We start from the raw sequence: 17829 nt of genomic DNA on the forward strand, positions 1-17829 counted from the left end.
AACCTCTTTTCAAGCAGTGCTTCTCATTTTATTTTTGTTAGCATGTCTTTCAGTTTGAGAATTGGGATACATTTGAATTTTATTATTGAAAGGCTCAAAGTCACGCAAAACAAGTCACTTATAATTAACAGATCCACTACAGTATAATAGATGCACATACGTATCAAACTTTCATCTTGGCCTCTCTTCTGCAGAGGTTTAATATTGGAATCAAACTCTTCCTGTCTTAGCCTAGCTATCTTTGTATAAATGAGTGTTCTTTAATGTTTTGGTAACCACATGATCCATCTTTCTGTCATCTTTATCTTTTTTTTTTTTTTTTTTAATTTATGAAGTATTTATTGATCATTCTTGGGTGTTTCTCGGAGAGGGGGATATGGGAGGGTCATAGGATAATAGTGGAGAGAAGGTCAGGAGATAAACACATGAACAAAGTTCTCTCGTTTTCCTAGGCAGAGGACCCTGCGGCCTTCTGCAGTGTTTGTGCCCCTGGGTACTTGAGATTAGGGAGTGGTGATGACTCTTAAAGAGCATGCTGCCTTCAAGCATCTGTTTAACAAAGCACATCTTGCACCGCCCTTAATCCATTTAACCCTGAGTTGATACAGCATATGTTTCAGAGAGCATGGGGCTGGGGGAAAGGCCATAGATCAACAGCATCCCAAGGCAGAAGAATTTCTCCTAGTCAGAACAAAATGGAGTCTCCTATGCCCACCCCTTTCTACACAGACACAGCAACAATCTGATCTCTCCTTCCTTTCCCCACACTTCCCCCCCCCTTCCTTTCAACAAAACCGCCATCGTCTTCATGGCCCGCTCCCGATGGTCGCTGTCTCTTCGGAGCTGTTGGGTACACCTCCCAGACAGGGCAGCGGGGCAGAGGCGCTCCTCACCTCCCAGACAGGGCGGCCGGGCAGAGGCGCTCCTCGCTTCCCAGACGGGGCCGCCCGGGCAGAGGCGCTCCTCGCTTCCCAGACAGGGCCGCCCGGGCAGAGGCGCTCCTCACTTCCCAGACGGGGCCGCCCGGGCAGAGGCGCTCCTCACTTCCTCCCAGACCGGGTGGCAGCCGGGCAGAGGCGCTCCTCACCTCCCAGACGGGGCGGCCGGGCAGAGGCGCTCCTCACTTCCCAGACGGGGCGGCCGAGCAGAGGCGCTCCTCACTTCCCAGAGGGGGCGGCCGGGCAGAGGCGCTCCTCACTTCCCAGACGGGGCGGCCGGGCAGAGACGCTCCTCACTTCCTCCCAGACGGGGTGGCGGCCAGGCAGAGGTGCTCCTCACCTCCCAGACAGGGCGGCCGGGCAGAGGCGCTCCTCACTTCCCAGACTGGGCGGCCGGGCAGAGGCGCTCCTCACTTCCCAGATGGTGTGGCGGCTGGGCAGAGGCGCTCCTCCCTTCCCAGATGGGGCAGCCAGGCAGAGGCGCTCCTCACTTCCTCCCAGACGGGGTGGCGGCCAGGCAGAGGTGCTCCTCACTTCCCAGAGGGGGCGGCCGGGCAGAGGTGCTCCTCACTTCCCAGACAGGGTGGCCAGGCAGAGGCACTCCTCACCTCCCAGACGGGGTGTCATCTTTATCTTAAGCTTGAAGTTCCATTATATTTCAGAATGTAATGATACTCTTAGGAGGTCACAAGATCTGCTCAGTTTAACATTTTCTCAAAGATATTGCCATAGGATGATGTTTATTTTGTTGTAGACAGTTTAGATTTTATACATTGTTAAAATGTGATGAACTCTTGAATTATTTTGGTGTAAGTTTATTGATCTTGATCTCTTGATGTGGAATCAGAAAGTACCATCTGGTACTTTCCATATCTCCCCATTGCAAGAACCATGAGTTGGTTTTTTCTTCACTTATACCTAGTGTCTAGTAATGAGCACATGGTAGGTACCTGATTGAGAGGGCAAATTGGCTTATATCTTATTGGTGTAAACATGTTAGCCATACTGTAATTATTTCATCTTATCTTCAGGCTGAACCTTCTCCTGCAATCCGTTTCCTGTCTGCCTCTACCTAAAATTCCAAGAATCCTGCTCAACTTGCCTGAGTTTGATCCTCTGTCTTTTCTACCCAAGCTCCTGCTGCTCTTAGGACATGACTGAGAATGATAGAATGAACATGAGTGGAGCAGTTGTTGGACTGTCTATTGTGGTAAATTAGGACTGATCCTTCGCTAGATTGGGATGGAAGGTCTCGCCCAGGAGTCCAAGTTTGATATGTGAAGGTAGTGATGCTTAGTGGACATCCAAGTGCAGATGAATTCGGAGTTGAGGCGGGTTGACCCAGGTGAACTTGGGAGTCATCAGAATGTTAATGCTATGTGAAGCCATGACCACTGGATGAGACACCTTGGGGGTTATGGTAGAGATAAAAAAAAGTCTGAGGACTATGAGGCATTATGATATTTAGAGGCTCGAATGAAAGAGGTAGATCAAGAAAGGTCAGCCAGGGTAGGAAGGTGGGGAGAAAACAATATTCTTAATTGTTTGTGCTTATTTTATGTTAGATCCAGGGGGTACATGTGCAGGTTTGTTCCATGCATGTATTGTGTAATGGTGAGTTTGGGCTCCTAGTGAACCCATCACCCAAATAGTGAATGTTGTATGCAATCAGTAATTTTTCACCTCTCACCCTCTTCACCACTGTCCTCCCCTGTGGAGTCCCCAGTGTCTGTTATTTCCATCTTTATGTTCATGTATACCCATTGTTTTGCTCCCACTTACAAGTGAGAACATGGCAGTGTTTGATTTTCTATTTCCAAGTTATTTCACTAAGGATAATGACCTCCAGCTCCATGGGGCAGCAAAAGACGTGGTTTCATTCTTTTATTATGGCTGCATAGTATTCCATGGTGTATATATACCACATTAGGAAGAAAACAGTATTCCAAAAGCGAAGTGAAGAAAATGTTTCAAGAAGGAGAGTGTGATTAAATGCTGTTGACAGGCCAAGTAAGATGAACAGTAAGAATTGACTACTGGGTCTTTGAGACAGTTTGGGTATTTGGCACCACCCAAATCTCATGTTGAATTGTAATCCCCAGTGTTGGAGGTGGGGCCTGGTGGGAGGTGTTGGAGTCATGGGAATGGATCCCTCATGGGTTGGTGCTCCTGACCTCAGGCCATCCACCCACCTCTGCCTCCCGAAGTGCTGGGATTACAGGCATGAGCCACCACGCCTGGCCAGCAATTCTTAAACATAATACATTTAAGATAAAAGTTAAGGCCAGGTGCCATGGCTCACGGCTGTAATCCCAGCACTTTGGGAGGTCGAGGCTGATGGATCATCTGAGGTCAGGAGTTCGAGACCATCCTGGCCAACAGGGTGAAACCCCATCACTGCTAAAAGTACAAAAAATTAGCTGGGCATGATGGCAGGCGCCTGTAATGCCAGCTATTTGGAAGGCTGAGGCAGGAGAATCGCTTGAACATGGGAGGCGGAGGTTGCAGTGAGCCAAGATTGTAGCATTGCACTTCAGCCTGGGTAACAACAGCGAAACTCCGTCTCAAAAAAAAAAGAATTGCTTAATAAGGAACATTTTCGAAGTTTGCAGAATTTTTTTGTCAATCCACCAAGTTGACCTGAATTGTTTATTTATGTTTACTGTGTCTTTTTTGTTTGTTTGAGGGTCAAAGAGATTTCTAAAAATATGTAATGTAGTTTATTAGATTGAATCCAGCATATATTTTACTTTTTATTTTCCTAATTTGATGTAATTATTAGAAATTTGAAGTGCTGAATGATGGTGTGTGAAAGATTAATTGGTAGAACACTTTACTGTCTTTGTTTTCTGCACGGTGACTTACAGATCTTAATTTTAGTTTTCTTTATCCTCTCATCAAGAATGATGGAGAATGAAAACAGACATCTGGGAGTCAATTCTTTTATGAGTTATTAACATCCCTCTCCTTTTGAATCATAGTTCAGTATGTAGTTTTCTTGTTTTTAGAGACAGTGTCTCGCTCTCTTGCCCAGGCTGGAGTGCAGTGGCACAGTCATTGCTCACTGTAGCCTTGAACTCCTGGGCTCACATGATCCTCCTGCCCCAGCCTCCTGAGTAGCTAGGACTACTCAGTCCACCATGCCTGGCTAATCTTTTTCTTAGTGGATGGATACAGCTTCTTTAAATATATTGATGTGTTTGGTATTAGGCCTGTCGTTGTGCTTTCCTTTGTCTTCTGATTTTGGCAATTTTACATTTTAAATATAATCTTAACTATGTTAGGTGCTTCTCTGGTTTGTTCTGTGTGTGGGTTTATTCTAATAATGTTAAGGGTTGTATTTTGGTACTACCTTATCATCATTATCACACTTACGTAGTGTACTTGATCCACTGTTTCTTTAGAAAGGTCTATTGAACGATGACAGAATTTGTGTATTTCCTGTTTTAAATTCCTCCTTCCCACCTCTCTCTTCTCCCACCCTTTTTTCTTAGTGTTTTCTTTATGCAATAGTTGACCCCTTATTATTAGGGGATGCACTCCAAGACCCCTAGTGGGTGTCTGAAACCACAGATAATATCAAACCCTATATATACTGTTTTTTCCTATACATACACACCTATGATGAAGTTTAATTTGTAAATTAGGCATAGTAAGATATTAGCAACAATAACTAGGAATAAAATAGAACAATTTGCAACAACATTCTGTAATAAAAGTCATATGAATGTAGTCTGTTCTCAAAATATTTGACTGCATTATACTCACCCTTATTGTGTTGAAGAAGGGATGGAGCAGGATGGTGCGAGATTTTGTCATGCTACTCAGAATGGTGTGTCATTTAAAACTTACATGTTGTTTATTTTTGGACTTTTCCGTGTAGTATTTTTTAACTGCGGTTGACCATGGGTAACTGAAACCTCAAAAAGTGAAACCACACGTAAGGGGAGACTACTATAATTTTAGATTTTGTTACACCTCTGTTACTTGGTGTACAAATTTTAAATTATATCTTTCCATCAGCCCTTGTTCATGAAAGCTCAAGAAACCAGTGTACTTTCTTTTGTTGACTTTATGATTTTCAGATCAATTAGATCATGTAATTCTTTAAAATAGCTTTATCGAGGTGTAATGACATAAAATAAATTGCCCATATTAAAGTGTACAATTTGGTAACTTTTGACTTGTGAAAACAGCACCACAATCAAGATAATGAATATGTCCATCACCTCCAGAAATTTCCTCAGGGCCGTTTGCTGTCTGTTTCTTTTGCCCCTCCCTGCTGCCCTCAACCTATCCTCAGGCAATTACTGAACTTGTATCACTATAATTTCTATATTTTTGAATTTCATGAAAATGCAACAGTATGTATTAATTTTTGTATGTATTCGCTTTTTTTTTTATCAATAGTTCTTTTTTATTGATGAGTAGTATTCCATTGCCCAGATGTACTACGTGAAAGACATTTAGGTTGTGTTCAGTTTTGGGCTGTTACACATAAAGCTGCTGCAGACATTTGTGTGTTAAGCCTTCACTACCCTTACGTTTATGGATCAAGTTATGGCCGTTGCTTCCTCAGTAGCATTTTCAATGTAGTGGATCAGCATATTATCCTATGGATGGTGAGATTGTCAAGTTTCCTGTGGATTAGCTTAAGTATCCAGAGCTCCTCAAACTGTATTGTGTGTATAAATCACCTGGGTTAAAATGTACATTGTGAAAAATGTAGATCCTGCTTCAGTGGGTCTGCGATAGGACCTGGGCGTCTACATTTATAAAAAGCTTACAGGTGATGCTAATCCTGCTGTTCTACAAACCATACTCTAAATAACAAGATTACAGAGCCTGAGAGTTTATGAAGCAAGGCAATAATGGTGAGGTTTTTTTCCTGCCAAGTGAAAGTAAACTACTTATGGTATGTTATCTTTTTATCAGAAATATATGTGACTGCATTTACCATGTTAAGCAGCATTTTAAATGCCAAGAGTTTTGTTAAATGTGGAACAGCAATCAACAGAAGTCATTACTCAGTTCTACTAGTAAGTGTAACCTTCCAGATAAGATTGCTGAATGGGCATGGACTTCCCTGCCAGCCTGTCATCTGTGCATTTCCCTTAGGGAGGGTTTTTTGATTTGGAATTTTGGTAGGAAGGAAATATTCTGGGGTTGGCCGTTTTTATTTTAATAGCCTATAGAGTCATGTACTGGGGGGCACTGCCACACTGTGGGTTTGGGGGTTTCCAGAGAAGACTCAAGTCAGAACTCAATTATAGTCAGCTGACTGGTGCTTTGCATCCAGTTCCCAAGGTTTCCCCAGTTGAACCCAGTGAACTGTGGTGTTGCCGTAGGTCTCAAGGAATTAGTGGCACACAGAGCTAGTGTGCTGTTGGGCTTCCTATTGAGTTTCAGCATTTCCCTTTTCTCGGGTACGTGGTCACAAGTCCTTAGGGGAAGGATGGAAGGATGGCTTATGGTGTTGGGGATCTGGGGTGTGAGAACTAGTGATAGCCAGTAATGGTTAAGAGCAAAACCCTGAAACCAGACAGCCTGTGCTCAGACTGTACCAGGCAAGTAACAGCAACTCCTTTGTGCCTCAGTGTGTCATCTATAAATTGAAAGTCATGAGTTCTTACATCATAAGGCTGATAGGAAGTTTAAGTAATCTTTGTAAGGTTCTTAGGACAGTGGCCACACATAGTAAAAACTTTTTAAGTATTTGCTAGATACATAAGCATATATATAGAAAGATAGGAAGGCAGGTGGGGAAATGATAGGCTTAGAAAAATTAAGCAACTTTTCTCAGGTCTCACAGTGGTAACAGTGGTGGCATTGAGCCAGGATTTGACATTTGAACTCCCCACAGTTGCATTCTGTAGCTTTACTTAAATCATTCAACATGGTATCTGGCATATATTTGATGAAGCAGTGACTGAATTTAGGACTTCACCAGTTTACTAATTTGTTGAGACGTGAAGTGTCAGCATAAGCATAGTATACCAATTTAACATCCCTAAACTCAGACTAGACTATGTCTGTGATGTTCTGGCTTAGGCCGTGTTAGTAATAAAGTAGAGAATAAGCCCATGTGTAGTTACATTGTTGACCCTCAGTTATATTAAAGAATAGGTCTTTTCTAATAACTGAATTTTTTTTTTAACTTTTCCTGGACATAGGTATATATGAATTGCTTTTTAAAGAAATTATAGGTGTTCTCTTCTAACTAAGGAAGTCACCATCTGATTTATATCAGATCAGATTGTTTTATAAACATTCTATCATGTTGTTTTAAAGATGCTAAAGGAAATAATATCCTAGTGTGGTATTAAAATAATATATTACCGAGTTTTTCCGAATGAATAATGAATTGCTGAAATGTTCCAAATTTTTCCATGTAATATTTTCAAACTGCAGTTGACCATGGGTAACTGAAACCTCAAAAAGTGAAACTGCACATAAGTGGAGACTACTATAATTTTAGATTTACTCACACCTCTGGTAACTTGGTGCACAAGTTTTAAATTGTATCTCTCCACCAGTCCTTGCTTATGAAAGCTCAAGAAACCAGTGTACTTTGTTTTTTTGGCTTTTTTACTTCATTAAGCTGTTTTACTTAATTCTTTAGTTAGAAACGTTTTGTAGATGGCTTTCTACAATGCTAATTTGTTAATTAATAATTTAAAGTACCAGTGCTTAACCTATTTAATGATTTGAGAATATTAGTATCCCATTTTTCTTGTTCTTTTTGTATGTGGAACCCAAATTTGTTGTCATTTTGTGTTATATATTTCCTATAAGCTTTAGGTACAAGGTGCTGTTAAGAGTTAAGGAAGGTACTTTCTGCCTTCATCATCGAGTATAAAATCTGCAGCACTGCACTGAGGCTGTCCTCATGTTGTTGCCACTCATGGTCTTACTCTGCATCACTTGCAGTATTAGGGAGGAGTTGGACCCTATTCCATGTTGCCCACATGCCTTTGGTTTTAGTTAAATCGGGCATTGATTACTTATTTTATGCTGTTTCTAGGCAGTTTTTCTCTTTTTTTCCTAGTAAAAAAGTAAATTTAGTCCTCTTTTCTGTGTGAATCCATACAGCCTGAAATTACTATGACAGGCTTGTATAAAAAAGCATGTGAGAGGGAATGCTAGCTTTCAGCAATTTGTTCTTGGTATAATGACCCCTTCTGTAAGGAATGTTGCTGCTCTTCATCTGTTAGTTTTTCTTCACAACAACTTGTAGAATTTTTCCATTTCATTTAGATTTTAACCTAGTGCTAGAATCGAAGTGTCATATTTAAATACAGTTACTTTTGGCTTTTGGATATGTGCTCCTTTTAAGGTCTGTGGTGCCTGAGACATCTCACTTTGAACTCCCATCTCTCACCTGTGGTATGTTTGCAACAATGACCCTGGTGTGGGCCTCCAGGGAGCAACGGCCCAGCCAGCCTGCAGGCTTCACTCAGGGCTTGTTTTGTTATTGTGATTTTTTTTAAACCTCAGTGATGGGAATGGGAGAATGTACATTAGGATGAAGGTAAAGTTTTAGCCAAAATGAAAGATAATTAGGTATTTATTGTAATTTTCAGTTAACTTAGATTTTATTTGTTCTTCTGGAAAGATTTTAGTATTCAGACTTCCAGCATAATGCTACATGGGGCCTTTCCCTTGAAATGCTTGATTTCACTGCTTTCTGTAGGAACACTATTCTTCAAGCAAAACCAAATTTAAAAATCATGTGGGGCTGGGCGCGGTGGCTTACGCCTGTAATCCCAGCACTTTGGGAGGCTGAGGCGGGTGGATCACAAGGTCAGATCGAGACCATCCTGGCTAACACGGTGAAACCCTGTCTCTACTAAAAACACAAAAAATTAGCTGGGCGTAGTGGTGGGCGCCAGTAGTCCCAGCTACTCGGGAGACTGAGGCAGGAGAATGGCGTGAACCCGGGAGGCGGAGCTTGCAGTGAGCCGAGATCGCACCACTGCACTCTAGCCTGGGCGACAGAGCAAGAGACTCCGTCTCAAAAAAAACAAAACAAAACAAAAAAAAACAACATGCGTCTGACATTAACATTTTCCTTTAATAATCAAATTGTTCATATTTTTCTAGAAGCATCAAATAACCTACATTATGTGTTGCATTTCTCTGAGAACCTAAAGTAGATACTTTAATTTTCCCCGCTTTCATAGTCCCTTGACTCTAATTATCGTAGGCTGCAGGTCCTGCAGATTACTGAAGTGAACCAGGGGCCTGCCTTACAGTTGCTTTTTTCCCTCTTAAAATAGCAAACTGTTTAATTGTTTGCTTTAATTATATTCTTAGGAGCATTTCAAAGGATTATTATCTTCTTTGTCATACCTGGCTCATTTCCTGGTACGAAACTGAAAATAGTATCTGATCCTATTGGTTGCATAACATACTGAGTCATAATTTCTTCCTCTTGCTGTTGGGAATAGCCATTGCTCATTGGATTCGCAGTTCCTGTTTCATTTATTTGTGCTATATACAACTGTCATTTTGCTATTCCTTTAGATCTTTGAAATTCATAATCTACCTTTCTAAAGGTGTGTTTTATTGAGTTCCTGCTATGATTATTAACTTTTTTTTTTTTTTTGAGACAGAGTCTCACTTTGTTGCCCAGGCTGGAATGCAGTGGCATGATCTCAGCTCACTGAAACCTCTGCCTCCAGGGTTCAAGCAATTCCGCTGCCTCACCTTCCCAGTAGCTGGGATTACAGGCACGCACCACCGTGCCTGGCTAATTTTTTTTGTTTGTTTGTTCATTCGTTTGTTTTTTTGAGATGGAGTTTCATTCTTGTTGCCCAGGCTGGAGTGCAATGGCGCGATCTCAGCTTACTGCAACCTCCACCTCCTGGGTTCAAGCGATTCTCCTGCCTCAGCCTCTTGAGTAGCTTGGATTACAGTCATGCGCCACCACACCCAGCTAATTTTGTATTTTTAGTAGAGATGGGGTTTCTCTATGTTGGTCAGGCTGGTCTCAAACTCCTGGCCTCAGGTGATCTGTCCGCCTCAGCCTCCCAAAGTGCTGGGATTACAGGCGTGAGCCAATTTTTGTATTTTTAGTAGAGATGGGGTTTCACCATGTTGGCCAGGCTGGTTGCCAACTCCTGACCTTAAATGATCCACCTGCCTTGGCCTCCCAAAGTGCAGGGATTACAGGCATGAGCCACTGCGCCTGGCCCCCTCTTTGATTATGAAGTGCTCCCAAGTAGAAGAAATACTAGATGTAAAGAAACCACATATATCAGACTGGCATGTGCTTTGAGATGACGCATATTTTCCTGGATAAAATTTACTACGACAGACATCTTTTAGGGAATTATTAGGATGATGTATAGCTTTAGACTTTATAATATTGTAAAATGACTAATATTTAATTACCCATTGAATATGAATTAAGCTGTTTTACTTAATTCTTTAGTTAGAAACATTTTGTAGACCGCTTTCTACAATGCTAATTTATGTTAATTAATAATTTAAAGTTCCAGTGCTTAACCTATTTAATAATATGAGAATTAGTATCCCATTTTTCTTGTTCTTTTTGTATGTGGAACCCAAATTTCTCATCATTTTGTGTTATGTATTTCTTACAAATTGTAAGGCATATGGTGCCTGAGACTTCTTGCTCTTGGAGCTCCTGTCTCCCATCTGCAGGCCCCGGTCCTCACCTCTGGTATGTCTCTTGGCACCCAGGCTGGCTCTTTTTGCAGTGACCCTGGTGTGGGCCTGCACAAAAGGAAACAAGCCCTGGAATTGTTAAGCTTCTCAAGGGCACACAATTTTCATCCTCTTTAGAAACATAATTTCTCAAATTCTTTCTTAAAAAATCAAGACGAGGTCTCACCATGTTGCCCAGGCTGGTCTTGAATTCCTGGGCACAGGCAATCTTCCGTCCTTGGCCTCCCAGAATGCTGGGATTACAGGCATGAGTCACTGTACCTGGCTCAAATTCCTGACTATTAGACTTAAAAATAATTTTTATTAATTCCAAAAAGTATAAACATATTGGAGAAATAAGAAAGATGCATTTATCACTCCAGAGATTCCAAGCGTTTTAAGAGCTGTGTGTCTGGAAACAGGGATGAAGACCAAATATGTATTTCATAATATCACGGCCTCCAGCAGCTACTTGCTGAGTGACTTCAGCACTCACGTAGCAGGGAGGGAGCACGCACTCTTTCTCTGCTTCTGCTCTCTCCGTCTTAGAACTCTTGACAATTTTTCTTTTCTTTAGCTCCATAGGACTGCATATGTTTATTTCTTTATTAAACAAGAGAAGTTAATAATAATAAAAAAAGAAAAGTAGGCAAAATACCAGGATTAATATAATAAAGGAGGAAGAGGCAGTGAAAAACCTTGAGGTTTGTCCCAGATTAGTAAGGACATTATTGAGTAGCATTGATGTGATGTTAATTTTTGTTTCATATGGGCAGTATGGTAATGAATCTTCTGATAGAAAAGGTTATGCACAGAGTGCCATGTAAGCACAGAGGAAGAGACATTTGAGCCTTGACAGACAAGTAGGGGCTAGCTAGGCATTCTAGGCAGAGCTGCACCTTGTATACAGGTATTGAGTCTTGAATGGAGACTTTTGGAGCTGTTTTAAGTAGTTTGGGGCCAGAACAGAATATCTGAGGTTTTGGAAGAGATTAGGCAGGTGTGCAGAACTTAGTTCCAGGTGCTTTCCTGTGCCATGCTAAGTGTTTACACCATTTCTATCCTGAAGGTAGAATAAATCATTGTACAGTTTTAAATAGGGGAATAGCATGACTGTGTTTACATTTTAGAAAGATTACCCTACAGGAAAGTTAGAAGATGTATAGAAGGGTGGCAGATTGCAGGTGAAGGAGATTAATTAGGTACTTCCTGCTGGTGAGAAATGATGGGACCCAGAACTTGGGCGGTAGAAAAGGGCATTGGCAAGGAGGACATCTGGGATGACTTCTGAGTGTCTTGAGTAACTTGGTGAATGGAGGTGCTACTAACTGAAATGCAGCCTAGAAGAAGGATTGAGAAGAAGTGGTTTGGACACATGAAGTATTTAAGTGGGTATGTCCAACAGGCAGGGGGCTTTTTGGGTTTGAGGTAGAGATCTGGAAATCATTGGTGGTAGTATAGGTGGTAAAAGTTGTGGATGAGAACGAGATCTCCTGGGAAGAGCTTTTATTGAGAGGGGAAGAAGGCTGAGAAATTACCAGAGGTAGATGGAAAGGCAGGAAAAATGAGGGACCCTGCAGGCAGTGAAGGGAGGAATACAAGGAGGGAGTGTCCAGGATGGATGTCTCTGATCTTTTGAGGCAGTACATTTAATAGATACTGAATGTTGTCCACTGGCTATAGGACAATCTTATAATGTCATTGGTAACTGGAACAAGACTGCTCTTGCTGGTTTGGAGGTGGATGGGTTTGGGTGGCATGGATTTACTCTACTCCTCTTAGAAGCTGGTCTGTAAAGGAGGTGAGCTGGAGGGCCTTAGCAAGGCCTAAGGAAGGCTTCTGACGGGTGAGACTTGAGGTTGGAGAGATAGTAGGTTGAGGAGGTCTAGAAATAAATGATCTCTAGGCAGGTTTTTAGGAAGGAAGAGGAGTTGAGAGTCGGTAACCAAAGTCATTATATTCTACTTGTAGTAGCTCAGGATGACCTTGGGAAGGACTCAGTTTAACTTGCTGTTCTATATTTTTATTGATTTTTCTTTTCTTTTTTCCAGATAAAATTCACTAGATATTGTTTCATTAAACCCATTTCCAGACTGCAAACCCTGACATAGCTGTTATTTTTTTCACTAAGTGTTCTGGAAAGCACATTTTGAATTTGTCCTGTCCTTTCAAGTCCCTCCCCACCCCCAACCCCTAAATGTTCAGACAGGTACAGATAGTGAAACACTGCCTGTGCAAAAGCCCCTTCCACGCCTGCTCTTCTGGGAGTGCTTCAGGCGGCAGCTGTGTATATGTGCTCCTTCCTGGCCTTTTCAGACTTGATCTTCAATAACTCTGATGAATTCCTTTATTTATGAATAAGACTCAGTGTACTTCAGCAAATTTGTATATTTTAAAAGGAGTCAAGAAGTGAACCTCTGGGGGATTTTACATATCAGAATGGAAGAGAGAGATTTTGGGGGATAGTACCTTTTTATTGTTTTTGTTTGTTTGTTTGTTTGTTTTTTGAGACAGTCTCACTCTGTCACCCAGGCTGGAGTGCAATGGCACGATCTTGGCTCACTGCAACCTCTGCCTCCTGGGTTTAAGCGATTCTCCTGCCTCAGCCTCTTGAGTAGCTTGGATTACAGGCACCTGCCATCATGCCTGGCTAATTTTTGTATTTTTGTAGAGACGAGGTTTCACCATATTGGCCAGGCTGGTCTTGAACTCCTGACCTCAGGTGATCCTCTCACCTCAGCCTCCCAAAGTGCTGGGATTACAGGCGTGAGCCACAGCGCCCGGCTGATACTACCTTTTTAAAATCTACTTTCTGTTATATATTAACATTGGCCAGCCTTGCTTCACATTCCTGTAGTCAGAAATAAAATTAATAGAAAGAGTTCTGCTTTTCAGAATAACTAATAAAACCAGTCACTTTTTGAACTGGTTATGAAAATGAAATCTGTGTGTCATAATTTATGAAAGTTGTGTTAAAATAATACTCAATTTCTGGACTCAAGCAAGTTGAGCTTTTAGTTCTGTGACTAGCTGACCCCTTTCCAGGCATGCTTGTGAGCAGGTTCTCAGGGCGTCTTGCCTCTGAAGTGGAAGAGCCTGATTGTTTTCCAGCTGCCATTCATAATGTTAGGGCTCCTCACTAAATGACAGCTCACGGGCCAATGCCACAGCAACTACTTGGACAGTTTCTTTCTTGTTTGAGCAGATGTCTTTCTTTGAATGAGACTCTGTCATTCCAAGCACTGAAGTAGCCCATAAAGGATCATAAATTTCACAATTATGTATAAGTCATTTCAGTTTGAACTTTGTATGAACCAAACATCTTGTGAAAGACTTCTGGCTCTAAGATTAAGAAATCATAGAACTGTGATTCTGTTAATTCAACAAAAAATGTTTATGAAAGTAATTCAATAATATGGGAAGGTTTAAAGATATTGCACATACATGTGATGGAACACTATACGGTAATTATATAATGTTTTTGAAGAATAATGATGGAAACGCTTATATTTTGTTAAAGGTAAAAGGGATACAAAAGTCTGTATATGATCTCCCATTTAAAGCATAAATTCACAGAAAAAAATTTAAAATGAATTACACAGTGAGATAATAATCTTATTAAGGAAGCATAAAATTTTTCTTTCCATTTCAGCTAATCTTCCAGTACCAACAATTGCAGCAATAGATGGACTCGCTTTAGGTGGTGGTCTTGAACTGGCTTTAGCTTGTGATATACGAGTAGCAGGTGAGAATTAATCCTGTTAAAAACATAATTTAAAAAAGTGAAGTTCGTGTTTATTCTTCAGTTAATTTTAAATATTTTATTCTGCTTCCTGTTGTTGAGTAGAATATTTTCAAAAAGTCACTTGTTGGTCCTAATGGTGTTTTCAAAATTCCCACCTGAAAAAAGTCTTTTGTTGTTTCTTGCCAGGATTTGGGTCAGGTAGAACTGAGTTTGAATCTTAGGTCCTGGACCAGGCGCGTGGCTCACACCTCTAATCCCAGCACTTTGGGAGGCTGAGGTGGGAGGAACACTTGAGCCTGGGAGTTTGAGGCTGCAGTGAGCTATGATCGTGCCATTGCACTCTAGCTTGAGTGACAGAGGGAGACCCTGTTTAAAAAAAAAAAAAAATTAGAAAGGAAAGAAAAAAAGGAAAAGAATCTGAGGTCCTCCCCTTTTTAGGCCAATATCTTCCTCTTTAGAGGAAATGGGGGAAATGACTGTTGCTGTTGTGAAGATTAAGCGATTAATCTGTGGATGTTAATCAAAGTACTAAATCACCATTAGCTACAGTAATGATAACTGAATCTCTTTGAAGTCCACTTTCTTCCTGAATGGTTTTCTGAGGATCTTATGAGGTGAGTAGAAAAAGAGTGAAAAGAATTAGTGCCCACCGCTCACTGTGTGCAGTCCAGGTGCCCAGTGTTATTCTAGCGCTTGACATGTATTCACTCACTCCATCTGCATAACAGCCCTCAGAGCAGATACTTTGGGGCACTGGAGGAAACTGGAGAAGAGAGAGGGGAAGTAACAAGCCCCAAAGAAGTGACTGAACTGAGATTTGAACCCAGACCGTTTGGCCACAGCCCACACACCTGTTACCTCATGAGAGCAGCGTAGACTTTTCTCCCATATTCATTATTGTGGACACTATATTCCATAGAGACTCAGCTCTGCCTGTGTCCTCGGGCTCTGAGACTGAGAACTGGGCACAGTGGATGGCACAGAGTTGTCAGTGTTCTTCTCTTGCTTTCCATTATTGTTTCTGATGTGGCTGCATGTTAAAAGCAGAGCTGCCAAGGCAGAAGGATTGATTGAGGCCAGGAGCTCAAGACTAGCCTGGGCAGCATAAGGACACCTCATCTTTACAAAAGATTTTTTAAATTTTTAGAAAAATGTAGCGTCAACATGATTCAGTTTCTTGGGATTTCTGGTTGCTAGTCGATGTGTCCTTTTTCCTCCTTTTCACTTCATTTTAGAACCCTATTTTCTTGTAATGAAATCATTGGATTTTAAATTGAAAAGCTAAGGTACATGTAATCCATTTCTGAAAGAATACAGGTTTTGGAAATTAGAATATGGGAAGTAGTCTAAGTATATTTGGATATGCAAATAAAGAAGTTATTAAGATGTTTTAAAGTAGCCATGAAAACAGACATGAAAAGAGGAACCCTGTCCACCTGTCAGAATAGTAAAACTATTTGTCAGAAGGTAACTAAAGACTTGGTCTTGAAAAGTTGCCATATCTGATATGACCTATTAAGCCCTTTGGTCTGGGGGACTATATTCAGGCAACTGAAGAATTTGGGCTTGTTGGATACTGACAAGTCTGCTGATCCTGAATAATTAATAGATCTAAGCCTCCAAATATGACTTGGCAATATCGGGTTTAATAATGGAGTTACAGTCCTGGTCTTATGAATCAAAAATTAATTCACTGCCAAGCAGTTTTTAACAGAAAATGTTGTGTGACTCTCCTAATACATGTAATTTAGAGTGCTTATTTCCATAACAATGCCTTTTAAGTGATTTTTTAAAGAATTTGTGATATCAATTTAATTAGTAAACAATATTTTAGTGTATCTCATAACTTTTTCAAGTAGTCATATTTGAATGTGATGATATGGATGTTACTTAATTTTCTTTCTTTCATTTTAGCTTCCTCTGCAAAAATGGGCCTGGTTGAAACAAAACTGGCAATTATTCCTGGTGGAGGTATGAGTAGTTCACGCCCATTCCTCAAATACTTGATTTGTTCCTAGAAACGGGGCATAAGGCAAAATCATGTTAATTGGAAAGGCAACATTTTGGGTAAAGAGACAATGGTATATTGTTTGCATCCCTAGCAAAGTCCCCATTCAAGTTACAGGCATACCTAACAGATTTTCCCCACCGCAATGAAACAAATACGGCGATAGAGCAAGCCACACAAATTTTTTGGTTTCCCAGTGCATATATGTTATGTTTACACTATCTGCAGTCTGTTAAGCATGCAGTACCATTATGTCTAAAAACACAAAGTACATATCTTAATTTAAAAATACTTTATTGCTAAACATTCTAATGGTCACCTGAGCCTTCAAAGAATCATAATCTTTTTGCTGGTAGAGGGTTTTGCCTTGATGTTGAGACTGCTGACTGATTAGAGTGGCGGTTGCTGGAGGGTGGAGGTGCTGTGGCAATTTCCAAGGACAGCAGTGCAGTTTGCCACATCAGGTGACTCTTCCTTTCACAAGAGATTTCTCTGTAGCATGCGCTGCTGTTTGATAGCATTTTATCCATAATTCTTTCAAAATTGGAATCAATCCTCAAACCCTGCCACTGCTGTATCAACTAAGTTTATGTAATACTCTAAATCCTTTGTTGTCATTTCTGCATTGTTCACAGCATCTTTATCAGGAGTAGATTCCATCTCAAGAAACTGTTTTCTTTATTCGTCCATGTATTAGTCTGTTCTCATGCAGCTAATAAAGACATATGTGAGATTGGGTAATTTATGAAGGAAAGAGGTTTAATGGACTCAGAGTTCTACATGGCTGGGAAGTCCTCACAGTCATGACAGAAGGCAAAGGAAGAGCAAAGGCATGTCTTACGTAGAGGCAGGCCAGAGAGAATGAAAGCCAAGGGAAAGGGGAAACCCCTTATTAAAAAAAGCATGAGATTTCCTGAGACTTAATCACCACCACGAGAATAGTATGGGGGAAACTGCCTCCATGGTTCAGTGATCTCTCACCATATCCCTCCCACAACATGTGGGAATTATGGGAGCTACAATTCAAGATGAGATTTGGGTGGGGACACAGCCAAACCAGATCAATCCACAAGAAGCAACTCCCCATCCATTCCAGTTTTATCATGAGACTACAGCAATTCAGTCGCGTCTTCAGGTTACTCTTCTAATTCCATTTCTCCTGCTCTTTCCACCACATCTGTAGTGACTTCCTCCACTGAAGTCTTGAATCCCTCCAAGTCATCCATGAAGATTGGAATCATCTTCTTCCAAACTCCTGTTAATATTGATATTCTGGCCTCTTCCCCATGAATCATGAATGTTCTTAAAGGGATCTAGAATGGCAGATCCTTTCCAGAAGGTTTTCAATTTAATTTGCCCAGATCCATAAGAGGAATCACTATCTATGGCAGCTATAGCCTTATGAAATGTGGTTTTCATTTTGTTTTGTTTTTTTGAGACGGAGTCTTGCTCTGTTGCCAGGTTGG

At 41.0% G+C, this 17829-nt stretch overlaps 1 protein-coding gene across 12 annotated transcripts in view; it reads left to right on the plus strand.

Moving 5' to 3' along the window:
- The window catches only part of AUH (AU RNA binding methylglutaconyl-CoA hydratase), a 154741-nt gene that overhangs the window by 56582 nt on the left and 80330 nt on the right, over positions 1-17829 (plus strand). For all 12 annotated transcript variants that reach the window (XR_008504725.2, XR_010123422.1, XM_054502667.1 and 9 more), the window contains 2 exons: positions 14263-14355; positions 16270-16326. Coding sequence is in view for 10 of the 12 variants with exons in the window: in XM_054502667.1 (XP_054358642.1) it covers positions 14263-14355; positions 16270-16326 (150 nt within the window). In the remaining 2 variants the exon portion in view is untranslated. The remainder of the gene's footprint in view (positions 1-14262; positions 14356-16269; positions 16327-17829) is intronic.

The sequence above is a fragment of the Pongo pygmaeus genome, chromosome 13 (genome assembly GCF_028885625.2).
Source record: "Pongo pygmaeus isolate AG05252 chromosome 13, NHGRI_mPonPyg2-v2.0_pri, whole genome shotgun sequence".
NCBI lineage: Eukaryota > Metazoa > Chordata > Mammalia > Primates > Hominidae > Pongo > Pongo pygmaeus.